Source organism: Synchiropus splendidus, chromosome 12, assembly GCF_027744825.2.
Source record: "Synchiropus splendidus isolate RoL2022-P1 chromosome 12, RoL_Sspl_1.0, whole genome shotgun sequence".
Classification (NCBI taxonomy): domain Eukaryota; kingdom Metazoa; phylum Chordata; class Actinopteri; order Syngnathiformes; family Callionymidae; genus Synchiropus; species Synchiropus splendidus.
Window position 1 is genome coordinate 136,167 of NC_071345.1, and position 25,413 is coordinate 161,579.

The 25,413-nt window shown below is 49.7% G+C and overlaps 5 protein-coding genes across 7 annotated transcripts in view; 2 read left to right on the forward strand and 3 right to left on the reverse strand.

Moving 5' to 3' along the window:
- Positions 1-1,801, reverse strand: part of susd6 (sushi domain containing 6) — a 29,156-nt gene extending 27,355 nt beyond the window's left edge. Inside the window, exon 1 of the mRNA XM_053880427.1 lies at positions 1,571-1,801. The gene's annotated coding sequence lies outside the window, so the exon portion shown is untranslated. The remainder of the gene's footprint in view (positions 1-1,570) is intronic.
- A 1,132-nt stretch (positions 1,802-2,933) lies between these two features.
- On the forward strand, positions 2,934-5,476 carry acot20 (acyl-CoA thioesterase 20). The gene is made up of 4 exons (XM_053880426.1): positions 2,934-3,255; positions 3,396-3,910; positions 3,979-4,181; positions 4,363-5,476. Exons 2-4 carry the CDS (start codon positions 3,457-3,459, stop codon positions 4,951-4,953), a joined length of 1,248 nt encoding a protein of 415 aa, XP_053736401.1. The 5' UTR covers positions 2,934-3,255; positions 3,396-3,456; the 3' UTR covers positions 4,954-5,476.
- Positions 5,477-6,706: 1,230 nt separating this feature from the next.
- gpr176 (G protein-coupled receptor 176) lies at positions 6,707-12,911 on the forward strand. 2 transcript variants are annotated; one of them, XM_053881129.1, is made up of 3 exons: positions 6,707-6,965; positions 8,491-8,743; positions 10,491-12,911. In XM_053881129.1, exons 1-3 carry the CDS (start codon positions 6,818-6,820, stop codon positions 11,659-11,661), a joined length of 1,572 nt encoding a protein of 523 aa, XP_053737104.1. In that variant the 5' UTR covers positions 6,707-6,817; the 3' UTR covers positions 11,662-12,911. The 2 variants fall into 2 exon arrangements, with proteins under 2 accessions (XP_053737104.1, XP_053737105.1); XM_053881130.1 differs by lacking the exon at positions 6,707-6,965 and adding an exon at positions 7,641-7,760.
- A 3,039-nt stretch (positions 12,912-15,950) lies between these two features.
- On the reverse strand, positions 15,951-19,472 carry emc7b (ER membrane protein complex subunit 7b). Of its 2 annotated transcripts, XM_053881643.1 has the most exons (6): positions 19,135-19,472; positions 18,166-18,285; positions 17,966-18,104; positions 17,810-17,890; positions 16,457-16,664; positions 15,951-16,286 (listed from the first exon to the last, which is right to left on the reverse strand). In XM_053881643.1, the coding sequence occupies exons 1-5, from the start codon at positions 19,374-19,376 to the stop codon at positions 16,503-16,505; spliced, it is 744 nt and encodes a 247-aa protein (XP_053737618.1). In that variant the 5' UTR covers positions 19,377-19,472; the 3' UTR covers positions 15,951-16,286; positions 16,457-16,502. The 2 variants fall into 2 exon arrangements, with proteins under 2 accessions (XP_053737618.1, XP_053737617.1); XM_053881642.1 differs by having other exon boundaries at positions 15,957-16,664; positions 19,135-19,471.
- A 749-nt stretch (positions 19,473-20,221) lies between these two features.
- Positions 20,222-25,077, reverse strand: katnbl1 (katanin p80 subunit B-like 1). Its single transcript, XM_053881644.1, has 10 exons — positions 24,935-25,077; positions 24,466-24,545; positions 22,938-22,972; positions 22,480-22,765; positions 21,416-21,531; positions 21,302-21,352; positions 21,108-21,197; positions 20,932-21,036; positions 20,758-20,851; positions 20,222-20,678 (listed from the first exon to the last, which is right to left on the reverse strand). The coding sequence occupies exons 2-10, from the start codon at positions 24,472-24,474 to the stop codon at positions 20,646-20,648; spliced, it is 819 nt and encodes a 272-aa protein (XP_053737619.1). The 5' UTR covers positions 24,475-24,545; positions 24,935-25,077; the 3' UTR covers positions 20,222-20,645.
- Between the last annotated feature and the right edge of the window lie 336 nt (positions 25,078-25,413).

Genomic DNA, 25,413 nt, shown 5'->3' on the forward strand with positions numbered 1-25,413 from the left:
GCTAGCGCCTTTGGCCAGCCATGTTTGCCACCTTGTTCAGATACTAACCAACAATGCAGTGCAGCCAGTCCGGGCTAATCATGAACCTACAGTGCATCTTGACTTCCTCCTAGAAAACAACATCACGGCATGTCTTGTCAAGTGTTTGTTGACTGGCCGACATCCTCTACTCCAGGACAGGATTACAGTTCCAAACGGAACAAAATCGGGCATATTTGACCCAAGACCATGTGATGATACCAAACAACACCAGTGAGAAGCTCGAGCTGGACAATCCTAGCACTTGTGCCTTCTTCATTTCCCCGGGGAGTGATGTGAAAGAGAACATCTTCTTGCATTGATTTTGTGACATCCGGCGTATATGACCCAACAAAAACCAGTTGGCATACTGACCATGCCAATTATTCGGTTGCCAACCCAAACCGAGCAACCAAATTACACACTGTGTACAAAATCCCAACAACCACGGAGGTTCTCACGGCTCTTGAGCTATTGGTGGAAAGATCCAGTACAGGTCAGAACACTACAGTGCGCAATTATTTGTGTTTACGAGGCCAAACGATGCCAACGTATCTGAAGTGATTCACACGTATGGTCCCTGTATGTTACCCAACCTTGTGTTGGCGCTCACTGCCTGACGGATACAAAGAGTAAGGAACCACACCAGTCGGTGGAAACAAACCATAACAAGACTGAGGATAAAACGTAACTTTGGTATCAATTACTAGTTAAGGATGATAAGAAGTAGCACTCCAAATAAAGAGTTAACTCAGCCTTGGTGTGTGGTGATCGAGATTCAATAGTTCCATCTATTGACAGCCTCTGAATACATGACTTTCCTGTTCCACAAAAAGTATGATCATTTACACTTCCAGCCTTTTTCATTTCCATACTGCTCTTTGTTGTGATTGGAGCCAGTTTGCTCACAGGATATGCCTGAACGTTTTACAGGAACAAGTACTGTGATGGGAAACGACAGCCTTCCAGTTGTGGTAATACGTGAGTGGTGAGGGGGAGGAAATGTCTCAGTCGAGCTTGGCGGAGCTCAAATGCAGTCACACGCGCGGACACGTGAAAATGTACTGAGCGCTCTTGAAACAAAGAGTGCGGTGGGCCTGCAGGGGCAGAGAGACAACAACAACAACCTGCTGAATTATTATCGTCACAGTCGGACACGGGCTGCGTCTGTGCAGCGTGACACTGTACTGGAACTATCAATTACTGCTGTTGTTGCTAACGCATGAGCACAACAATACGGCCGCGTTACAGCTGTTTACACCCTTTTATCAGCAAGATTCCCCTTCCCGACTACCTGAACTCAATAATAAACATATCTATTGAGTTCCATATTAAACGGTGTAGCTATTAAACTGACACAACCGGCCGGGTCCTGAGAGACAAAACCCTGGGTTTAATCTCAAGACCACCTCGTCGGTTAGCAAATTAGCTCTGGATTGATGTTGCTGTCGCTTTATCAGGAAGCAGTTAGCGACGGACACGAGGCTGGATGTTCACTACAAGAAACCGAGGAGGCGGTTTGCTTAGCTGGCGAAAAAAAGAGACGACTCACCAACGTAAAGGTGAGCAGCAGCGGCGGCGGCGGCTCACACTCGAGCCATGAACGCCAATGTGGGGGAACACGGAGAGAGTCGGAGGTGGAGAGAAGCGAGATTAAAGGCCGGGTAGATCCGTTTTGGTCGAGTGTGTTGTTGTTCCTCGGTGCCGCGATCTGCTTCCTCGTCCTCGGCTCTTTATTTTAGGAGAGCGGAAACACTCAAGCAGCTGCCTGCTCGCGCATGCGCGGTTTCCATGGTGAATTTGGCGGTGGGCGGTGCTTAGCGCATCGCCTTCACAATAAGAGCCCGGATGCGACCGGGAAGACAAAAGAATACACAAAGAGAGAGAGAGAGAGAGCATCCGATTCAAGAACAATAGAGTTTGATCTTTGTATCAAAAAAAAAATACAGCGCAAAAAAACAGATGTAATAAAAGTTTACAAATACCCTTGACCTTTCTCAACCCTAAACTGACGTTATTGATTAATTACAAACAGTGCCGTAATAGGATCATCTTCTCCTCTCCCTCTTCATCCTAACCAATATCATCCTCATGTCCTAATCCTCACATTGGGTGTGAATGCTGCAGCAACTGAAAATGGGTAGGTGAGTGTGCGTCTGTGACCCGGACTGACCCCAGGGTGTCCCCATCACTTATATTGGTCATATTCATCTGGAAAGGCTAAACATCATCTACACTCAGTCATTGACTGCATTGGGTTCTTGTTGACAAGTGATGGAAGGGTGACATGGACAGATGTATCAGTGCAATGTCAGTAGTTATGTGGTACAGTCTGTTGCCGATAGAAGCTTCTTCCTGCAAGAGATAACCCCAGCCAAACCTTTGCTCCAGCTGGAACACCCAGTTGAATTGGCTCAGCATCTTGGCGAAGTCCGAATGGTAAGAAGAGTAAAACCAAGAAACCAGGCTTAATGGACCGTGGGAAAGTGACAAGTGATTTTCAGTTCAGTTCACAAACATATTCTGATGGAAATAAATCTGTTCATTAGTACTGAACTAAGTTGTAAAATGTGGCTATATCGAAGTACTGCGGATTTATACAAGCATGCACTAATGTATACATGACTATGACGTAATGGCGTTTCACGCTCGTAAAATCAGCCCATTTATATTTTGTCAGTAGATAAGACGACGTTATTTACGTCCCTTGCGTCACCAATGTGCGAGTGCTGACACCTGGTGGGAGGGAGCAGCCTAACATGCACAATGATTTCCAATTCTTTCGAAGACTTGAGAAATGTACAGATTCCAGTGCAGATACGTGTTTCTCGATAAACATTTACGAACACTTTGTAACTATCAATGGATGTCCTCTCTGGCGCCCACTACGTGACAGCGCTCCTGAAACCAACGAAGAAGAAACATTAACAGGAAGTGAAAATGGTCGGTTTCATTTCACCGGGGGTGGGACTCTTCAAGTTTTTACTTAATTCCGCGTTCCGAGTTTTTGATTATTTACTTAAATTAACGTAATTATACTCAAAGCAAGTAATGCTAATGTATGTTAAAAAAAATACTTGACCCAAACAAATGCCGATTAAAAAGTGACGCAGTAGTAAAGCGGACTAAACATCCCTCTACTGCAATGGTTCGTTCCAGCTTTTGGCCTCATTTTTAAAAGTCACTTGAACCGAAGAATATCGTCGAACTACGTGACGCCACCGGATATAAACGAAGGTAAACAAGAGCTGTTCGCCTCACGGCACTCCGTAACCTTACTCTTGTTTAGTCTAAATCTCACTGTAGCTTCGCATGCTTCCACCTGGTTGGTGACTCTTAAACGTGTACAGTAATGTCTCACTACGCTTTGCACATAGACAGATACAGTGACTGAAGAGGAGTACTGGAAACTACTCCCGGGTTGTGTTTGGAGCTGACATGTCCTCCCAGATCCGCCTGAGGATTCTGCCCAGCATCCGCTGCCTCTTTGACAAGCGAGTCCAGGTGAAAGTTGAAGGACTTTCTCCTCACAGAAACATAGAGTTAAGGTCCAAGCTGGTGGACGACAGAGGGGTGGTCTTCAAGGCCTTGGCTAAGTACAGAGCTGACCCCAGCGGTCAGGTGGATGTGAGTCGCTCGGCCTCTCTGGGTGGAAGCTACACTGGCGTGGAGCCCATGGGATGGCTGTGGTCCATGGCTCCCGAGACCCCACACAGCAAACTTCTGAAGAAGAACGTGCTCACTCCGACACTGGTGGAGTTGGAAGCTCTGAGCGCTGAGACGGGGGAGGTGCTGGTGCGTGAGACCCACGAGAGAGGGTACATGATGGAGGGGATGATGAGGGTCCCGCTGAAGGAAGGGAGAATCCGAGGAGTCCTCTTCATCCCGCCGGGTTGGTCATGCAGCTTCTAAATACGAGCCAGGCGCTCACAATGTAATGGCCCGTTTTTGTTGTTGTAGGAAAAGGCCCGTTTCCTGGGATAGTGGACCTGTACACGCTGGGTGGTGGGCTGTGTGAGCCCAGAGCCAGCATGTTGGCCAACAAAGGCTTCGTAGTTCTGGCCTTGGCGTTTTACGGCTACCAGGATTTACCCAAGGAGATCAAGCATCTGGATCTGGAATATTTTGAAGAAGCTGTAACGTACCTGAGGTCACATCCAGAGGTGAGACGATGAGTGGAAGAACAAATGTGTTCCGTTTAAAATGACGTTCGCAAACGGTGATGATTCCTTCTCCTGGTCAATGCTGCCACCTGCTGGCTCTTCTATGTAAATTCTAATGGCGTGTCTTTCTTCATTTCTGTCATTATCATGACTAATAAAAAGATGACTGTTGTCTGTGCAGGTGAGAGGACCGGGTGTCGGCATCGTCTCCCTCTCTCAGAGCGGCACTCTGGCCATGGCCATGTCGTCCTTTCTGCCCGACATCTCGGCCACAGTTTGCATCAACAGCTGCAACGCCAACACTGTGTTCCCGCTGCACTACAAAGACCTGGTCATCCCTCCCCTCATGCCCATCCTGTCCAACGTTGCCATCACAGACAGCGGCCTGCTGGACATACGCGACTGCACGCCGGACCCTTCTCTGGAGGAAAACCACGCCTCTGTGATCCCGATCCAGCGAGCCACCGGCCACTTCCTGTTCGCTTTCTCCGAAGCCGACCGCAACTGGAACAGCGCCTTCTTCGGGCGGCAGGCTGCAGCACACCTGAAGAGCCACGGGAAAGACAACTTCAAGGTCGTTTCTTACGCTAAGGCCGGGCACTTTCTAGAGTACCCTCACCTGCCGTACTGCCCGACCACCATGCACGCAGCGGTGGGGAGTGTGGTGCGGTTCGGGGGGGAGCCGAAAGCCCATGCAGATGCTCAGCTAGACCTTTGGGAGCAGATGGAACACTTTTTTAAGAAGCATTTGAGCCCCAAGAGCAATTTATAAGTGTGTGTCCAGAGAGTGTCACCACTGTTCTGATACAATTAACAACACAAATTCTACATCCTGATAATGTTCTCTATTAATGACAGTGATGAGTCACAGATGATTGTTGTCGTTTACGGTTTGTGTGTCATTATCCTCCGTGTTCAGGGAGTGATGCCAGATACAGCTTTCATGAGAGACATCTTTGGATTGAAACATTTTTTTGGTTCCTTAAAGTGTCAAAACATTGGTGCTCAAGAGGCGGCCGTTTGACTTGCAATATCAGTGAGCACGTCGACATGCTTTCACAGATCTCCGTTATATTGAAAGTGCCTCACGTTGCCTCTTACCTTGGCGATCAGACCCACTGAGTGTTGCGCCGTCGTGACCTCTCAAAATCAAAGTATTGCTTGAGAATGGTGCTGTGAAATCGAATCAGAATCAGGAGGACAGCTTCAAATAGAACTAGCTCTAAGAGGTTGGCGGTGAGAGGCGTTTGGATCTCAGAGTGGAACTCACACTTACATGAATAATAAAAAATGAAAATAAATCAAAACAATGTCTGTTATGATTGATTTGAATGTACAAATGATATTAAATGGATTGGGACGCTGGTCGTTGTGAAGTCAGCGCTGGAAACATATTGGAAAACTGACTGTGGAGCCGATTATCGGTGGTGTTTTCCTCCCTGCCGCACGTTTGGTATTTCTGGCAGAGCAGGGAGGAATGTCACCAGCTGCTGTGAAAGGGTGAACCTGAATCTCCTCTTCACGTTTGAGAAAAGCGACTGGAGCACGGCGGTCTGACACTACAGAAGACAGTGGAAGCTCCTTACAAAACTAGCTCGAGTTTTAATAGGAGGTTGTGGGGAATGAAGACATGAAGAGAAGAGGTGGAGGACTTGTGATGGGAAACCACCACAGAAGAAGACCAAGATTGCTCTGACTCTGCTCTTCCTGTCGCCAGGCTAGCGATGCTGTCCTGATGGTTGGGGCATCGTGACCATGTCATCCCCAGCAGTAGCGTCGCCTCGCCTCTACGACTGCCTCACCCAAGCCGTCCCGAACTTCATCTTCAGCTCAACTGTATCGTTGACTTAGACCCTCCGTTACGATGTCGTGTTAGGAGGTCGCACAATAATTTTTCAGCACAATATGGTAGCTGTCTTCAGCAGTCAAATCATCAGCACCATTACTGGATCCTGGACACTGGGTGGGTGAGTAGATCCAGTGGGGAGCGGAGGAGGTTTTTTACGTTTGTCTGGATTGTTTTAGCTCTACTTCGTCCTATATAACTCAGGTTAACTCATGCAGCCGGTGCAGTTCCGTTTGTGGATGTACATCCATTTCAAAAGGCTTGAACATAGGGCTGACCATGACCTGAACCACATTGTCCTTATTGTATTTCTGACAGGTTCCTGAATATTGACTCTGAACCTTTTGAGTTGTGTTGCTCTCAAACTCGACAGAAAAACTCGCGCCAGTCTTTCTCAAAGCTGCGATAATAAGAGGGCAGGAAGAGCGGACTTGAAGCTCAGCGATGGATCTGAAACAAAAAGAGATCGATCGATGGCTCCGGGATAGACCTCTTATTTCAGGGGCTCCGTCAACTGAACGCATCACTCGCGCGCTGGCTGTTGCTGGGTCACACTAACTAGCGTTTCTTTCCATGTAGTCCACAAATAAACCTTCATTCAGGTTGTGGGGGGGAGAGAGGAGGGGCTTCTCCGTGTCTGGACTGCTGCAGCCGTAGACGCTGTCAGTCAGACAGGAGCCCGAACTGGACGCGTCTCTGTGCGAACCCGCCAAGAAATCCCGCCGTGTTGCACGCTCCGCCATGTTTCTCTAGAGCAGAGATGCTGCTGGAGTCCTGAAGCGGCGGCAGGATGGTCGGGGACGCAGCCGCCAACAGCACCACCTGGCTCCACCTGCTCAACTCCTCCAGTGAGCCGAGCCTCGCCGGGCAGGCGGAGCGGCCGTACCGGGACTACACCACCGCCGCGCAGGTCCTGGTCCTCGTCGGGTCCCTGATCGGTGAGTCTCGTCTCCCGTTCAACACACCTCGCTCGGTGGATGAAAAATCCCAAACCGTTCCATCATAATCATGATGGACGTCCAACATTTTGACCCCCAAAATTCAGATGATGACGTCATATCGAGGCGCAGGATATGTACCCCACAGAAAAACCCGGATCCCCCCATGCACTTTTGAGGTGCACAGGAAGTGACTTTGAATATTCATCACCGTTTTGTTCTGTCAGGCGTCTTCACCGGATGGAGGTGTAAAAAGAACACAGTCATTAGTTGAACATCGAGTCATTTGCAGCATCCACACTCAGTTACAGCGTGTGTCCTCGGAGAGATGACAGCACTGCAGCGTTGTAGTCCGACTAGGTATTTGAATTAAGGCACTGAGTTAGAGCAAAGAAGAGCGTGAGTGAGTCTGGACTAGTGTTCATTGGTCCGTTTCACTTCTGAACTCCAGGACATGAGGAGGATCCAGGCAGATCAAGGTGGGGGACTTGCTGTGGTGCCCCTAATGGGACGTAAAAGAGCACCTCAGACTCAAATCCTGGGGCCCATCCATTGATTTCATGTGGCCCTCAAGAGCTCCATCTTCCTCTCATTGTGAACTTGACTGGTCGTGGACCGGTCTCCCCTCCACCTGCTGATGTGGGTCACGCCGCGTCCAAACTTAGCTTCGGTGAAAGCTCGATAATGAGACGCCGCCGAGGTGTCGACGCCCAGCTGCGTTGCTGAATGAGACTCACACCTGTCGCAAAACAGCGGGTTCGGCGAGGCGATGAAGGTGTGAGTGCATCACGTCAGGTGAGGATGAATGAGTTACATGGTGAATGAAATGTTTCCATCTCACCAGATGAGCGGCAGAGTGGATGAGTGAATGGATGAAATAAACAGAGGGATGGATGTGCGTGGGATCTTGAGCCTCTCATGTCATGTATGGGTGGACGGAGTGGTAGTGTGTAGAGGGGTGGTGGCTGGATGAGTAGATGAAGGGGTGAATAATGGATGGGTTCAAATGCAGGGTGGATAAAGAGATCAAAACAAGAACGAAGAATGGATGGATTGATGTGCCCTGTGTGACTGGACAGATGGAGGGATGGTGGCAGAAGAAGGATAAATCGATCAATACATGAAGGAATACATGGATGAATGGATGGATGAGTCGACGAGTCAGTGGCACTGTGGATGGAGAAAAAAGATGGGAGAAGATAAGACGAGAACAAGTGACTGACTATAGGGATTAAATCATGGACGGCGTGTGGAAGCCAAAAAGAATGATGGAGTGATCTGGAGGTCTCGGTGGAAGTCTGGCAGATGCAAACATGAATGAGGCTTGAAAGATGGGTGGGCAGATGAATGGGTACATGGCTAAAGGGAGGCCTAGACATGATGAATGAGTGATGTTGAGATGGTGATGAATGAAGGATGGTACAGTAAAGAGAAGAATGGATTGGAGTAACGGGCGAGGGGACAAAGAAGGCGAATCAGAAATGAATGGGGAGAGGGACCAACCAGTGTCCCGTCCTCTCTGCAGGAAACATCACGGTGCTGTGGTGCACCTGCTGCACCAGCGTCTTCAAGTCTGTCACCAACCGCTTCCTGAAGAACCTGGCGTGCTCGGGCATCGGCGCCGGCCTGGTGTGCGTCCCCTTCGACGTGATGCTGAGCGTCAGCCCGCGCTGCTGCTGGTGGCTCCACGCGCTGCTGCTCTGCAAGCTCCTCAAGTTCCTCCACAAGCTCTTCTGCTCCGTCACCGTGCTGAGCTACAGCGCCATCGCGCTGGACAGGTCAGCCTGCGCCCACTCTGGCTCCCCGATGGCTTGTTATGGGCCAAATGCTCATGCTAACGCAAGCATTTGCCTCCAAAGGTGGCTGCTCTGAATTATATTTTACATGTTGAATAGCACAACAGGGCACAGCACTCGTCTACCGTGCATCAAATGAACTCATGAATGAGCCGCAGGTGTCGCCGATGCCTAGAATGTGTTACAGTATGACCATGAATGGCCTAGTCTGTCATGTTTCTGGATGATGGACCCAAGTGCAGGAAGTGTTGGTCGGCACAAGGCACGGGAGACGAGGTCACGTTACAAAGATTCATTTGTTGGAACGCACAAATAAATACAGACAGACCAATGACTAGAAACTAAGGGCCCGGACCGGGGACAACACACAGGGAACGGGGTGAATCTGGAAAACAAGCCAGGCGGATTAGAATCAACCACCTACTGTATCAATGGGAGGACAGAAAACACACACCCGGAGTTAAGCTCAACGTGGTGGGGGCGCTGAACTGAGAGCGCTCGAATCACACTGGCACACACCAGGGGTAAACTGACCGATCTATAGAACTAAAAGTGAGGCTTAGATAACAAGCTCACAACGCGGTCTGAATTGGAAGATGGGAGGAAAAACAAAAGCGGAAACACCAGGATGCGGCTGAAATAGAAATCCAGCGCGCAAGGAGAATTTAGAAAAGATCAGGGAGGAAAGCCAACACACGGGAGTCTTGGAAGAGGAGGAGTGGGGACTGATCAATGCCAGCTGTGTTGCCAGTGAAGCTGGAGACAAAGCAGGAACAGGAAACAAAGGCAACCGGGGCTAACAAAAAATAGGAAGAGACAATAAAGTGCAGACATAGACAAAGTCGTGACATGACAGCTGTTCAGCGCCACATGTCATCGAGTGAACGGATGAAATCGCGAGTGAAGTACCAATACATGAATGGCTGAAATGATGAGATGGTTGTTGATGGGGAATGGCCGAGCAACCGGAGCATGAAAGAGTCTGAATTTCACTGACCCTTAAGGAACATCAGGTAAGTAGCTATTGATCCCCCTCATCCATACATCCAGCCAGCAAATCTTGCCGAGTCATTTTCAGCCTCCATTCGCTCCCCGCTGTGCAGACGAGAGGGGGGGTCGATGGGCCGTGTGTAGCGCGGGGTCCCCTGCAGCGCCCTGAAGTGCAGCCCGAAGACGCTCGCGATGACGGCCACGTGTAGCAGCCAGCAGATCCTCAGAGGCGCGGCTCCCTTTTCAGGCCGCCAGTGTCACGTGGGGAACCAAGGGAGGAATTCTTCGTTCCAAAATCTTCCCCCATTCACAAGTGCTTTACAGCCCAATGAACACAGATATTGAACTGAGGGTGAACTGCTGAACAGTTGAAGATATTTGACCCGAGCGTGTAGTCATCCAACAACTGCATCCTCCGTTACTAGCATGATAGCACGATAACGTGGCTAACAGTGATGCCATAATGTGATCACACCAAATGATAATTGATGCTACGCTAGCAACATGCTGGTATGATGCAAAAACAGTCCAATTCAATGAATGAATATTCTGTACAATACAAATATAATGTTCGATGCTCCAGTATCTATGAAAACGAAGGCGGTAGCTTGAAGATATTTTGTGAGGCGCGACACGAGAGAGGTGTGATCATAAGCTACAAGCTACAGCAGTTCTCATTCGCTAACGTTCATGATGCGCTAACCAATTGTAGCTTGTGAAAATGTGTCTGGCTCCGCAGGTACTACTCGGTGCTGTACCCTCTGGAGAGGAAGATCTCAGACGCCCGGTCCAGGGACCTGGTCATCTACATCTGGGTGCACGCGCTGCTGGTGAGCCTTCCCGTCTTCGCGGTCACCAACGTCACGGACGTCTACGCGACATCGTCCTGCTCCCAAGACCACGCCCGCTCCCTGGGTCACATGGTGTACGTGCTGATCTACAACATCACCACGGTGATCCTGCCGCTGGGCCTGGTCTTCCTCTTCATGCTGCTCATCCGCCGAGCGCTCAGCGCCAGCCAGAAGAAGAAGGTGATCATCGCCGCCTTACGGACGCCTCAGAACAGCGTCTCCATTCCGTATGTGTCGCAGAGAGAGGCGGAGCTTCACGCCACCCTGCTGGCCGTGGTGCTGGCCTTCACCGTCTGCAGCGCCCCCTACGGGGTCCTGGTTGTTTATCGCACTCTTCTAGCTGACGGCGTGGATCTCCCAGGCTCCCTCTACCGCACGGCGCTGTGGCTACCCAAAGTCTCCTTGGTGACAAACCCGGTTCTGTTCCTGACCGTCAACCGCTCGGCTCGCCACAGCTGGATGGACCTCCTGGTCCGGATTCACCGGCGCTACAGTCGCAGGAACATGGTCAGCACCGGGGGCCTGGCTTCCCTCGGGCCGGACGCTGTAATCGGCGAGCCGGTGGGACTGGAGACTGCCGGGCGCTCAGGGAGTCAACTCCTGGAGATGTTCAACATCGGCCAGCAGCAGATCTTCAAACCCTCCGAGGAGGACGAGGAAGACGAGGAGATCCCTTCAAAAGGAAGCCACAAATGTCGGCCAAGGATAGGGAGCAACAAGGGCGACGAGATACCGGATAAGGATTTCGTGCCGGGGTCAGGTGGAGCTTCCATGGCAGCACCTCGAACTCCGCCGGTGCACACCTGCACTTACACCTCCTGCTCCCAGGTGGCGCCAGCGACGCCTACAGAGACAGAGGACACCACACAGTTTGGTTTCGGGCCGTTCGAGTTACCGCCGCAGTGGCTGCCCGAGACCAGGAACAGTAAGAAGCGGCTGCTGCCTCCGCTGGGGAACACGCCCGAAGAGCTGATCCAGACCAAACTGCCCCGGCCGAGACCAGAGAGGCGGATCAGCAGGAACAACAAGGTCAGCACCATTCCCGCCGTGGACCCCTGAGAGGCCCGGTCCGCTTTCCTTCATCATGTCCAGCACAATCGTGACACCAGCAGGAGCTTTCCAGCAGAAATATTTTGTGATGTGTCGACAATGTTTCCCTGTACATGTGAGTGGCAGACGGAGTTTTGATCCGACGAACCAGCGTTGATTCTGATCGAGTCTGTGAACACGCCTCCACCCCTGCTGGACCTCTGTGTGGTTCCCCCTGATGTTGGTCCTGTCTTTGTCTTTCCTGCCCGTGAGTCTGATGTGATGATACGTGTGCAGTATGCAAATACATGTTGAGAACATGAAGCCTTTAAAAGTTGTTTTTGTGTGGGTTAATCCAAGATGGCCGCCTTCCTGTTGCTCGTAGGAACCATTCTTGAGTTGTGAGCAAAGCAGGTGACTTCTGCGTCATTCTGCTCCCTCCCTCACAGCGTTGAAGGGCCAGAGAGGTCGCGTGGTTTCACAGAGCATTGTGGGCCGCGGCAGTCGGCAGACTTTGTTGTGATGACAGAAAGCTGCGCTGCGACCGCTGCAGCCGTCAAGAGTCTCTCAGGGTCTCGGCCTCAGACTGGGAGGACTGTGCGTTTCTGTTCAATACCGCCGGAGACCGACAGAGACCACTGTCAGGACTGGAAAGCAAAACTGCTAAAAGAAGGATTCTGGCTTACAGTTGTGTCTTTGATATTGATCAGGAGTCTCAAACAGATCCACCAGAGGTCCTCGGTGGGCGCATGTTTTGGTTCCTCACTAGTCACAAGGCAGCCCAAACACCAGTCAGGTTGTTCCAGCTCATACTGTCCTGGTCTTGTCTCGTCTCCCCAGTCTCGATAATGTCGCCTCAGTCAGTCCCAGCACCTGATGCCAGGTTCTCTGGACTGGTTGGTGAGGAGACAGCCGGAACCTGCCAAGCAATAAGTCTCGTGACTGCGCTGGCGTTCAAAGCCATGAGACGAAAGCACCATTGAGCCGCTGAAATCACCAACCGCTTCAACCTGGCAACGGCAGTCGTGTAGCGGGAATCGAACGTCGCTTGTGACGGAGAGCCGATCTCCTCCAATGGTGAGAACAGATGAGACACTGAAGTGAGGTGGCTCTGTTAGGTGGTGACTGCAAACACAGTCATCTGCAGCGCAAATATTTATCAGTCCGTCAGGCCCGAGCTCCCCACAGTCCCCTGCTGCGTTTACAAAGGAGTCAGCTCTGCGCAGACTGGGAGGGAAATATTAGGATTCCGAGTGGCGTCGCGTCCATATGAGGCAAAACTCCAGGGAGATAAGACTCACCGTCTCCCACAGTCGGTGGCTCGCGTTCCACACACCGGCCTGAACAAGGAGATTTGACTGCACCAAAATATATATATATATATATATATATATATATATATATATATATATATATATATATATACCTGTATATATATATATATATATATTAGTGGAGGGACTTTAACGAGTTAATTACGATGAATTAATTACAACAAAAAAGTGTTAACATATTTAATTTAATTTAACCTTTGTCAGCGCAGCAGTTCCTGCTCCACTGATGCAGCGAGCATGACAACAACAACAACAATCATGGAGGAATCCTCCCTGAACCAAAGCAAAGAAAAGCAGCTGTTTGCTTTGGTTCAGGGAGGTTTTTCACTCCACAATGTCCAGGGCTTCCACCACTCTGAATGGACTTGAATACAGCCACCATGGTGTTTTATTCGAGACCAAGTTTGGAGACCCTGTTAGAACATGTGGTGAGGAGGGACGGTCTTGGAGCAAGGATAGTGAAGATGAAGACGAGGAGGACAACCGTGAGGGTCATGGTGGATGATGAAGGTGGAGCGGCGGCTGTGACAGGAACCAGAGCCAGAGCTGACTCAGCACTTTCCTGGTTTCTCACCGAGCTGTGGAGGGAAGGCAGCGGTCTAGACGTGTTGACACATTCCTTCATCTGCGACTTTATTCCAGTCCAGAGTCTAATCTGCTAAGACGCAGCGCATGAAGAGAAGCACAATGGCTCTCTTGTCTGTAATCGGCTTGAGTCGGCAAATGTCGTCAGAGGTGGGATGACGTCGCCACGAGGAGGGAAGACGTGGTGGAAATGGACAGTCATGAGGGACTGCATTGCACTGCTGCTGCCACCAGGTGGAGCATTGTTGACGCTGTCGGAAGTTGTTCTGAAGAATGTCGTCCCAGGAATAAAGGGAATGTCCACTGTGTTGTGTTTCCACTGATGTCAATAGAGTGTCGCTCAGCCCGTGTTTTAAGACCGAGAGCCACCAGAAGGTGGCGACATTACCACGCATGAATCCACCTTGGTACCGTGGTGCTAGCGCTCATCTATGATGTCATCAAAATGGCCTCCAGCACAGAAAATGGGATCATTTCAATGAGTTGTTTTGATTTTGAAATGTAACATTTTAGCTTTGCCTCAGACTGAAAACATCAAAGAAGACAGGAGACGAGACTGAGACCAGCAGAGTGATCAAAGGTCCCGTAAGAGGAACAGACTCCTTTCACCGAAACCAAGCTCCATTCGAACCTGAAGCGGCCGATACGATATATGGTCAGTGCAGGGGTGATATATCGTAACGTTTGAAGTCCGACCATGTGACGCGCCTGGACTCTGGCGACCCCTGCTGGTCCCCGATCTCTGGACAAAACGATGGCACACAAATCATGGGACCTGACACCCTCCCTGCCATTTAAACGCCTCGATCAACCGCTCCCTTCTCTTCGGAACAGCATGATCCACGGCCTTATGTGGAGGAACCACTGTTGTGTTCCATGTGTGAACCTGTTTCTCCACTGTTTGACGCTGCTCTTTGCTGTCGCCCCATTGATCTCACGCTGACCTACTTCCTGTCCAAACACTTTCTTCAAATAAGAGACGACAATAAACGTGGGGAGATACACAAGTTGCTACGGTAACATCACGGCTTCAGGTCATCCTCTTATTGTACTTGGTTTTCAACGAGTTCTGGAAGTAGGTGAGGTGGTCACGTGACCTGGAGCGATCAACCGCTGGTGACATCATCAACACTTCATCGATAATAACAGGCGCACGGCTGCGCTAATTAGTGTGGTTGCCAAGCAACAGCTAACATTGTGAAGAGAATGGTCTCTTCGCCATTGTTCCGTGGCGCCAAACCTCACAAGTGCTGACAGTGCATGTAAATAACATCCTGAGGCCAAAGAATTAAAAACACCCTCATGAGAAAAGAAGAAATAAATGTGTTTATACATTACAGATTATGAGACACACTAATAGTAAAAAATTAAGTGTCAAAACTGTGATTGTTTTTTCGTTTTAGTAAGTCTAAAATAATGGTTTCATTTATTAACATGTTGCTCCTAAATGAAAGGTAAACGTTGAACTGCGGTGCTACTCTTAGAACCGCATCCAAATGGGTCTGTTCAGGATCAATATCAAGAAGTAAAATATTTTGTTTTGTGAATAAAACATTCAAAAAAAATATTCAAACAAGATGACATTAAGATAAAGAACAATTGTTTTGTAATAAAAAAAAAAGTAGGAAAATAATTTGATTTGAAATCAATGTAATGATGAAATAAATATAATCATTTTAGTTTCCCGAGACAATATTTACAGTATGACAGGTTTCAGCGGAGCTGTCAGGTCCTCCACTGGTGTGACCAGCCCCAGCTGACCACAGTGGTCGCGCAGACCTTGCTTTGGCTCCATATGTCTGATTTGGACCAAACGGTGGTCCTCTGTCGGCCTCCTGCTGGTCAGCAGGTCAACATGAGCCACACATGGTCCTGGACGCTCTGCAGAAGCTGACCTGAAGAGCAGATCTATATTCTATTCCTCCTCACCGGAGGCTTCGTTCTCGCCTGGCATCACTTCGATCTGCTTCATGAATGTGAAGGGAGCACGCTGGAGTGGAACAATCGTCATGGCAACCTGCAGCCGAGCAGAGGTGACCTGGATGCTGATGAGGGCAGGACACCAGGTCAGTGGAGGTCACCACCGGCCTCTGAAGAACACGTGAAGGATCCCACCACTTATTTTTGGTTCACCGGTCTTTCACAATTTTAGTATTTTTTTTTAATGCCCCAAATATAATTAATGTAAAATAATAATAAGTGACAGGTTTTCTATCAAAATGTCATTTGGTTATTTCGCAATAATAATAATATGCTCGTACTTGTTCAATTGAATTTACCATTAGTTGTGAAGGGAGATTTCATTCTACAGTATACAAGAATAATGAGCCATCGATTGTCTGCAGGCACGTAAATATTCATGTTCAAGTTTTCTTTCAAAATATTTTTTCAGCTCTTAGACCTTCTCGAGTTGATTTAGGTGACATTTCTGGCCAACAGTTGCGCAGCTCTGGTCTGGATCCTGGAGTGCGACACTCAAGTCTCCCCTCTAGAAACCATTGAGTCTAGCGCCACCTACTGGCCGTGTGGAAACATCCTCGCGCAAACACAAATGCCATGTCATTCTTTTATTCATCTCGTCTTTAAATAAGAATTTATCAGTTTAAAATGTCATATTGGTTCACAGTCACATCACTGGAAAGGAGCGAGTCTCTGAGGATAGACCTTGTGTGTCAGGTCGAGGGTGTAGCAGCAGCAGCGGAGGAGGAAGAGGAGGAGGAGGAAGAGGAGCTCAGACTGATGACAGGCCGGAGAGCAGATGCAGAAGAACAGATGCTTTCAGTGCAATACAAAAAAGAATTATCATGGTTGGATTTTTTTTAGCTCCTAATTGTTACAATGACTGTAATAAACTGTACAGGAGCTCGGGAGGGAGGAAAAGAAAAATAGACACTTAAAAAAACCACCTTGCTTCTGCAGCAGGACCCGACTCCGGAGGCCGTGTGGAGGCCACTACCTCCGCTTGACCGCTGGTCTGGCTCCCTTGCTGCTGCCGCCGGCGGCGCCGGCTTTGCTGGACGAAGCCTTGGAGCCGGAGAAGAGCTTGGTCATGAGCTCAGAGACGTCTGGGAGCTCGGGGTTGGGGTTCAGCATGTTCATAGACTGTTCCATCTCCTGCACGACAAGCCGTTCAGGTGAAGAGAGAGATCAGGTGCGACACACCTACACAAAGCTGTTGAGGCGCCGCGCTACAGCACCTGACAGTCAAGTGCACCGAGCATGAACAACGTCTTCCAGTCAAAAGTTTGGGGGTAAATTGTTTCATAGAAACAGACCTGGGCTCGCAGACGCAGGCTGCACCACAAACCCGATGAGGGTCTGCAGGAAAGCAACATCCAGCCAGTCTCACCCGGAGCACTGCCCCCCAGCACAACCCTCGATCATACTGATGGTGTTAGATCAGCGTGTACGACCCCAGAGGAAGGATGCTGAGCAGCTCTGTCTCAGTTAGCATTGCACGGCTAACTGGGATTAGCATCATCCACGTGGGTGCTTGTACGAGTCCGTGGTTTACATGGCCTCAAGTAACTGTTTGATTTGACAGCGACGGCGCCGTGTGACAGTTGTGGCGCGTGTGGTGGCCTTTGCTTCACCATGGTAGTTTGAACCTTTGGTCATGACACTGGTGGACTCTGACTCTCTGGATCCCTGCTTCTTTGATGAGATGCAGTGGTCCTCACAGGCTCTCTGACGCGCTCCTCTGCCTTGGTCCACATCAACACATGCAGCTCTCCCGCTGCCAAGGTGACAACACTTGGATATTGGCGGCGGTGGCGGCGTCCTCTTCCAAGTCCCCATGAGGCTTCACTGATGGAGGACACACTCTCACAGGCAGCGCTAATGCTAGGAGCCGCCATCAGTTAGGGACCGTCAACAAATTCTAAAGCCTCAAAGTCTGAGTGACATCTTCAATAAGACCATGGAAAACTGATGCTGTGAAGGGAGAGCACACTGTGGTCGCGTGATGATATTAATTTCTGATGTTAATATCTTGAACGCTCCCCTCTGACTCTGACTGGATGGGTGTAGTCACACTACTAGACACGCTCTATCCCGTCTGAAAGGGGGGTGAACACTGCCTGCCTGAACGCACGGTCAGAACGGACGATTTTTCAGTAAAATACTGAATCTTCCAACATCTTTCGGAAAGGGAATACTTTCGGTCGATCGGCCCAGGCCTGACTGTTCTTGAATTTGAGACTTGAACATGAGCTTCCACCTGGGCCTCCGAGCAGAAGTGATTCATGCATTTTCCTCACCTTCCTCATCTCCGGGTCATTGGTGTTGACCACTTTAGGCAGCAGGACGATGATCAACAGCGGCAGCACCATCATCATCACCTGCAGCGGGAATGAGGCCGGTCAATATTCACAGGTCAACCACGAGAGGAGGCGGCCGTCGGCCCCGATTCTCACCATGGGGTTCATGAGGAAGTCGGTCCAGCCCCAGGTCTCCCTCTTCATGAAGTAGCTGTGATGGCCATTGGCTCGGATTTGGAGCGGGTACGGCTGCCTGATGACTTCTGAGGGCTTGATGTAGTTCACCAGGCGAGCTCTGAGGACGCAGGCCGCGTGAGTCCAGCTTGAGGACACCATCGCCAGAAGAGGGCGCTCACCTCATTTTCCCCTTGGATGTGATATCCACACGCACCGGCTCAAATCGGAAGGTGGGCGTCACTATTTCCACCACGTATGAACCAGACGGAACATCATTGACTGTGAAACTGCCGTCTGTCCTGCAGAGACGGTCAAAAAGAAAGTTGCTTTACAAGCTTGAAAGCTTTGCTGAGCCTTTAGACTATACACGATAAACACAGACGCGCGTGCCGTGCGTGACGCAGATTTTCAACTTGTCTTGTTCTGTTCTTATTCAAATGGATTTCAAGGCAACTCTCAGTTCACTATACACATTATTTTTTGCTAGAAACGCAACAGATTTTATTTAGAAAACATTGGAAAAACGCTTTTTTAATAAACATCTGTAAAAACCAAAAGTCCACAAGCATTCTCATTCACATCATTTCCACGCAGATTGTCACATTACGAAACACGGTGACATTGTATAAAGGTATGGAATAATAGACTTGAAACGGTATAACTCCATACACCGGGTCAGCAAATCAGCGTCAATTCTCACGGTCAAGGCGAGTGACTGCAGGGAGTCACTGACATTCAGTGATGCCGTATCAACACAGTGTGTTGCTATAGGACACTTCATTTACCCATCACTCTTTAGATAAATCCGGGTAGGTTTTCCACTGCTTTTCTCAATGTCGATCCCTAAACGACCTGAGACCGTGTGGACAACGGAGCCCAGTTGGAGGCAGGATGTAAACAGGGGGCTAACACTGCCCCCTGGTGGCCGCCGTTGGTTTGGGCTACAGTCGCTACACCCAGAGACTCGTCTGTACACCCGGATATGTGTACCCGCTTGAAACAGAGGGGTCATTCCCCTCCCACTTGCCTTATCAAGTCTTGCGTCGCACGTTAAAAACTCTCCATCAAAACATCGGTCCGCTTGCGTTAGCTTAGCCACATGCGCTAATGCTAAGCGGCCAGCGGACACAAACATCGACGTGCCTTACCTCAGAAAACCGACGTATTCTTCACCTTCCACCAGAACCCGCGCCGTGGCCACCCACTCCTGGGTTTTCACGCCAGGGACGATGGCTCTGCCCTCGATTCTAAAGCGCTCGCCGCCGCCGCCGCTCGGCGTGCTAGCAGCAGCGCCAGGCCCGGCCTCCAGCTCGGAGAAGCCGCAGGCGGCGGCGACGAGCGCCGCGTGCATGACGAGCCACGAGGACGCTAACTGCTCTCTTAATAACATGATTCCGCCGTTCAACAGAAATGAGCTTAAAGTGCGAGGGCATACAACGGAAGTCGCGGCGAGGATCAGCTGGCCTGGCGCAGCGGAAGATGACGTCACTGCAACTTTATTGGTCTGTCGACGGTCGACAATCATTCTTACTTCAGGTTTTCTTTTCAACAGGCACAGTCGAGCAAGGACGCGCTCGGTGTCACGTGCGCATGGGATGAGAATACTGGACTGAACTCGCTGTATGGTATGCGCTGGTTCGATATGCGGTGGGAACAAGCCGAACCCGAAGGAAGCGCATCCATCAGCGAGGGCTGTTCCTCAGTGTAAACACGTCCGAATCATGGCGCTCCTCCTCCTCCGACCTGTGACCGTAGATTGTCTGGACGTCAGCAGAATGCCAGCAGAAATTCGATTGGTATAAGAGGTTGGATGACTTCATTCTAGTGCAAGTTTACATTCCTTACATTGTCAGAAATTCAGAGTGACATTTCACGTGACTTATATGGGACACTCTGCCCAGAAGAGTCTTTGTGTAACGAGGCATGAATCCGACTTCATGTTGTCACATTCACTTTACAGGACATAGGAGCAGTAGTGTGACTTATTCTAAACAAGTGTCACAAATAGAAGCGAGGTCACAGCCTCCCTGACTGCATGGTAACCCGTGCACGTCCATGGCCCCACACCCTCACTGCAGCCTCCAGGATGTGTTATTGACAAGTGTCAAACAGCAGTTAAACCTGAAAATCCAGTCACCATCACCTCGCGGGAGTGAACGGGTTATACTGCACAACCGTCAGATCACCCTGAAACTTGCCGCTGTGAGGTGCGTGACAGGAAAAGTGGTGTTTCGATTTTTGGTTTTTATTTACAGACTAAAACAATCACATTCTTACATCATAGAGTCAAACATGTAGACAAGATGAAAACAAGTCTAATAACTTAAGACTGTTGATTCAAGTTCCTGATTTCAGAAGAACCCAGGCTAAAAACAATAAAACACGGGAGCCTTCATGACACAAAAGATCTTGGCACTTGATGGAGCGCGACGTGGAGCTCCCGCACATCAGCCCACTTCAATGTGAAGCAGTCGCCTGCTGCGCGTCCTCCCGAGCAGCGACGCCATTGCGGTCCTGCTGACCAGTCGAGGAGTTTCAGTCCGGAGAGGTTTGCAGCGGCAGAGAGAACAAGTATTTTTTCCCCGTCCCGGTGCTGGTATTGGTTAAAACAAAGCCACGACTCAGCAGTAGTGGTCACATCCTCAAAGTGCTACGAAGGTCAGGGCAGCTGAGAGAGGGAATCCTGCACCGTCTGAACAGGAAGCAAAGAGGATCGTGAAAGTGTCTGTCCTCTCCTCACCACAACAGCAAGAACCTGCCGCACGCCGTACCTGAGCCAGTTCCCCAGTTAACCCAGGAGCCGAACACAACCGCGCACCCTCTTTCCACAAGTCCTTCAGCTGCTGCCTCATGACTCGGACGTTCCTGAGACGACGATCAGGAGAAGCCAATTCTCATGCAGTAATCAACCAGCTGAACATGTCAGTAGAGAAAGCAATACACACCTGTCCTCTGAGCAACTGTCCTGCAGTTGTTTCTCATTCTTGGAAAGCTCCGGCCACCACTTCCTGATGATTGACTGAACCCAGTGTAGCGCCACCAGCAGGTGTCTGTGGAGCACACGACACCGGCGTTAGCCAAGCGCCTCTCCTCAGGTCAAGACAGCGCCACCGACACTCACTGTTCATATTTACTAGCGAGTATCAATTTCAGCTGAGGCATGAGGTCGACGCAGCATCCAAGTGACAGACAGGACGCTTCGGTCTGAAGGCTGCCAGGATGAGAGGAGGAGGCTGTTAGACAAGCAAAGAATCCATCCTCTCCTTTCCTCTTCTGTGACACATGCGCAGCCAAGGTCAACAAATAGGAACTCACTTCTTTGTTAAGACGGGTAAACAGTCGAGCAGCACTCCGGTGTCTTGTATTCTGGGAAAACAAACATGTTTGAGCAGGGAAAGTGAGGCGGCAGGGACGGTGTGCTGGGTCTACCTCGTAACATATGCCACCAATTCACTGGCGTTTTTCTGCCACAGCGTGAGGGCGACTTTTAGACGGAGGCTCCTTTCAAACAGGATGTGAGTCATCGCTTCGTGGTCCTTCGATAGCTGCAGGATGACATGGAAACAAACTGCTTTCACAAAAGTCATGCGTCTCAAAGGGCGTCTTCCTCTTCTTCCTGATGTCTCCCTCACCAACACTGCCTCATTCTCTCAGGTGTATTCTGCCTCCCTTCGACTGACCTTCAGTTCCCTTCTTCCCAGTTCACCCCGCAGTCTCTCCTCACAACTATCTCATCAGCGAACATCATTGTCCATCCAGAGACGCACGACCGTGGACTCGTGTCAAATTTCTCTACACAGTTGAACAGACTGTGTTCTGACCTTAGACCCCACTGCCATGGGACTTTCCCATGACACATTTTTTCACCATGTATTTCCCTCTTAAGTTAAAGTTAGAATTCTTGCAACAAATGCCTTGTTTCTACGACTGACTTTGAGAGTCTTTGTTAATATTTCTTCGACCTTTTGGGTTTAGGCCAGGATTTTCTGAACCCCTCTCATTAGGAGCCCCTCATGGCCAATCAGGAAGTGATCTGATCAGGAGACCAGGAAATGGATGGTGGCGTGTGGACCCACTGAATAGGTGACACTTTATAAATCCTAAGAAGTGAACCTCTCTCCAATCTGCATCATCTGTTGGATTTTGATCTTACAACATGCCGTGACCATGTCCACCTCCATGATGCTTTGTCGTCTGATCATGTGCGAGTTCATCTTGAAACAGAGACAGAGCTCATCCTGAAGGCCTGGCTGCTCATGCAGCGGACACCCTGCAGTATGTCATGGACGGCTCAGGTATATGGACAGGACTCCACTTTCCCACCCATTTCAGCAACCATTTACTCATGAAAAAGCTTAGCAGAAACCTTTCATGTCTCTGAAGTTCAAAACTAAAACCTCTGTCACATCAATTCTTACAAATGAGAAGCTCAAGAGTCCCACAATCCTGTTACAGCAGAAGGGAGTGAAAGAATCCATTCAGATCCCCTGTACCTCTGTAATGTCTGTCATGTATTTGGAGCTGGCCCCTTCCATTTTAGAGGCCGCTGCAGAGTTCACCGGGATCCGGCAGCGGTCATGGCAATGATAGGGCCGCACTTCTGCAGAGGACATCAGTTCATTTTCCTTGTTGGCCATGCCAGGGTCATGGACACGGCCTACATCGGTGCCTTTGCAGTGCAGCTTCAAGCCCACATCCGCCACAGGGCAACTCTTCCTCTTGCAAGACGACAACCGCTTGGTTTTGCCGGGAACGTGACCTTTGACTTGTCTCTGAAACCTGCAGGGAGCAAGACACAGACATATCAGTCGGTTGCGAGTTGAGCTTCAGCGAGACTGGAATTTCAGATGACGGACTATGAACACATGAGCCTAGCTGGCCCAGTGAGAGACTGTGGGACATGAGTGGTGATTTCAGAGACGACACCCAGAGTGGTGGATGAGGGACTCACCTTTCCTTACCTGTGTCTTCCTTATCAATTCCCACCTAAAACAAGAGGATAGGGGATGAAGCCACCGCTATTCTACACACAAGCACAACACCACTGCTCCTGCTGCGTTACAGTCACAGGTCCAGTTCACGATGGGTGATGGGAAGAATACCAATTTGGAAATGCATATGCTGGCCTTCTACTCCTGACCGGAACCCCGGTTCACCTGATCGACAAGTGAGAAAACAAGACTTGAATCCTGCTGCTTTCTGTGGAAGAAAGCGACCGTCAGTCTTCGTCTTGCAGCTGAGCTTTTGAGTGATACGACACGAGAGCATGATCAAGCAGGAGGAAGACAGTGACCACAGTTCTGTCACAGAATCGTTGGAGTAAGACCATGCAACGGTTTTCAGGGAAGTATTGTGGCACCTCAGGAGACGTTATACTGCCATGTACTGGATGCATATCAGCGATAAGGAAACTGTATTGCCCTTCAGAATAGAGACGCCCGTTGACATTGGCAAGAACTTGTCAATATCGGTATCTGAATTTACACCACAAAAAAGTCGCCTTCTTTCATTCAGCCTAACTGGAGAAGTTAGGCTGAATGACGTGAGGTACTTTGTTTCAAAAACAAGTTCAGATCAAGAAGTAGTTCAAAAGTGATGCAACATGTTTTTAACCACTGAAATCACTGAGGAGGACTGCACAGCCTCGCAGCAGCAGCAGCTGACAGACCACTCGTGCAGTCATACAACTGCAACCCGACGAACCCATGTTGTGAAAGAGTTACGCGACAAAATTTAAAGTCAATCTAACTATTAAGACAACAATCTGATGGGGTTAATTCATTTTGTTTTATTTACGTCAGGTATGTCTCAGCTGCTGGTAGGTAGATCATTGTGACTTGGTCGTTTATAAGAAACTTAAGAGAGTGCAGGGACCCGTTCCCAAGTTATTTTCGTGCAACTTCAGCGTGGTTGGTTTTCGTCTACAAGTTTAATACAGGCATCAGTAAAGCCATAATTAACGTGTTGATTTCATGACAGCAGGTATTATGGGGCCTGATGCATGCATCAGCCTATATCAGTATCAGAAATTGTACGTTTGGAAATCGGCATTTTGGACATCAGAAACGAGCCGCTGCCGCCACAAGAGCAACCCCAAAACAAGCCCAAAAGAAGAGCAATTCGTTGTGGTACAGTAAAAAGTGTGACCAAAACGCTCTGTCTGTAATGTCATTTACATCTGACCGTTTGCTTCCCAACAGCACCCATAAGCCACAGAACTAGACATCCATTTGCCAAGTCCTTGATTAGAGCGAGTAAAAAATGAGGGTTAATGTCAAATACCGGGTCCAAACAGCGCGTCCAGGAAGATGATCGAACATCTCACTGTGACAGACTGTCAGGCAGCTTTACAGTTTCCACTCTCACGGCAAAAGCATGTGAAGAGGACCTGGGACTCCGAAGCAAACTTTACAGTCACAACAATTCTCAGGACAGCTGGGCCGTCGTTGACACAACAAACCCTGATCTTTGTTTCCTACCGGCTTCATGTTCTTTGGAGCAGAAGGAAGCAGGCAGCACAGCGGGCCATGGATGGTCTTATCTGGCCGAAGTCAAGACCCTGCGGGGCCGCAGAAAAACACGTTAGAAACCCCGCACATCCGCCTGAGTGACGGTGAAAACAGGACCTCTAGCTCCCTGTCGTGTTTATTTGCAGAGGCGGTGGCTGCAGTGGAGTTTACAAGCCAAGTATGAAAAGCAGCCCTGACGTTCCGAGGCTCGCACCGCGCCAAAACTAGTGACATAAAGATGCACCTCGCTTCCAAAGAACACTACACGAACAACACGCGCGTCTGGCGAAGGTGCACTTAGCGGACGTAGCTTAGCGTCAAGGTTCGAGGCTCCGAATCAACTGGGCCGCTAGGATGCTAACTAGCATGGGAAGGCTAACTAGCATGGGAAGGCTAAGCCAAACCCCAGCTGGCGCTCGGCGAACAGTGAAGTACCAACCGATTCATGGCGCTGACAACAGTCTCTGGGAGGTAACGGCGCGCCCGAGAATCCAACCGGGAAACAGGCTGCTGAGCGCAAACAACCAACTCGGTAAGCGGAGTTCCGAAGCCGTTCGTGAGTTGGACCTTTTTAAATGATACACCGGCGAGCAGCGAGCATTGTGGGATTGATCCTGGAGGCGGGCTTTTAGCGACCCCCGCTGGCCATTTGGGGTGTCACATCAGCTGCCGCTCACACACTCGGTTCGTCCCGAGGGAATGTTTTTATTTTTTTATTCTCACCACGATTCCAGTTGTGTTTGATCAACACATGTATTGAAAAGTAGGGCTTGGCGGACACGGGGTCATGTCGTAAATAGTCCATACAAATGTGAGTTAGTCGTCATAAACGACGTTTCTGTGTGGACCTCTTCAGACTCGAGCATTCGGTGAGTTTTGCTTTTGGTCATTTGTCTGCCAACAAGATGGGCAGCTGTG

Excerpts from the sequence above, each read along its gene's own strand:
- acot20 (XM_053880426.1), top strand. The coding sequence starts at position 3,457 with ATGTCCTCCCAGATCCGCCTGAGGATTCTGCCCAGCATCCGCTGCCTC. Across the intron at positions 3,911-3,978 it reads AGTCCTCTTCATCCCGCCGG|GAAAAGGCCCGTTTCCTGGG; the intron begins GTTGGTCATGCA and ends TTGTTGTTGTAG. Across the intron at positions 4,182-4,362 it reads ACCTGAGGTCACATCCAGAG|GTGAGAGGACCGGGTGTCGG; the intron begins GTGAGACGATGA and ends TTGTCTGTGCAG.
- gpr176 (XM_053881129.1), top strand. The coding sequence starts at position 6,818 with ATGGTCGGGGACGCAGCCGCCAACAGCACCACCTGGCTCCACCTGCTC. Across the intron at positions 6,966-8,490 it reads CCTCGTCGGGTCCCTGATCG|GAAACATCACGGTGCTGTGG; the intron begins GTGAGTCTCGTC and ends TCCTCTCTGCAG. Across the intron at positions 8,744-10,490 it reads AGCGCCATCGCGCTGGACAG|GTACTACTCGGTGCTGTACC; the intron begins GTCAGCCTGCGC and ends CTGGCTCCGCAG.
- katnbl1 (XM_053881644.1), bottom strand. Across the intron at positions 21,353-21,415 it reads TTGGTGGCATATGTTACGAG|AATACAAGACACCGGAGTGC; the intron begins GTAGACCCAGCA and ends TTGTTTTCCCAG. Across the intron at positions 21,037-21,107 it reads CTCGCTAGTAAATATGAACA|ACACCTGCTGGTGGCGCTAC; the intron begins GTGAGTGTCGGT and ends TGTGCTCCACAG.
- emc7b (XM_053881643.1), bottom strand. The coding sequence starts at position 19,376 with ATGTTATTAAGAGAGCAGTTAGCGTCCTCGTGGCTCGTCATGCACGCG. Across the intron at positions 17,891-17,965 it reads ACTTCCTCATGAACCCCATG|GTGATGATGATGGTGCTGCC; the intron begins GTGAGAATCGGG and ends TTCCCGCTGCAG. Across the intron at positions 16,665-17,809 it reads ATGACCCGGAGATGAGGAAG|GAGATGGAACAGTCTATGAA; the intron begins GTGAGGAAAATG and ends CTTGTCGTGCAG.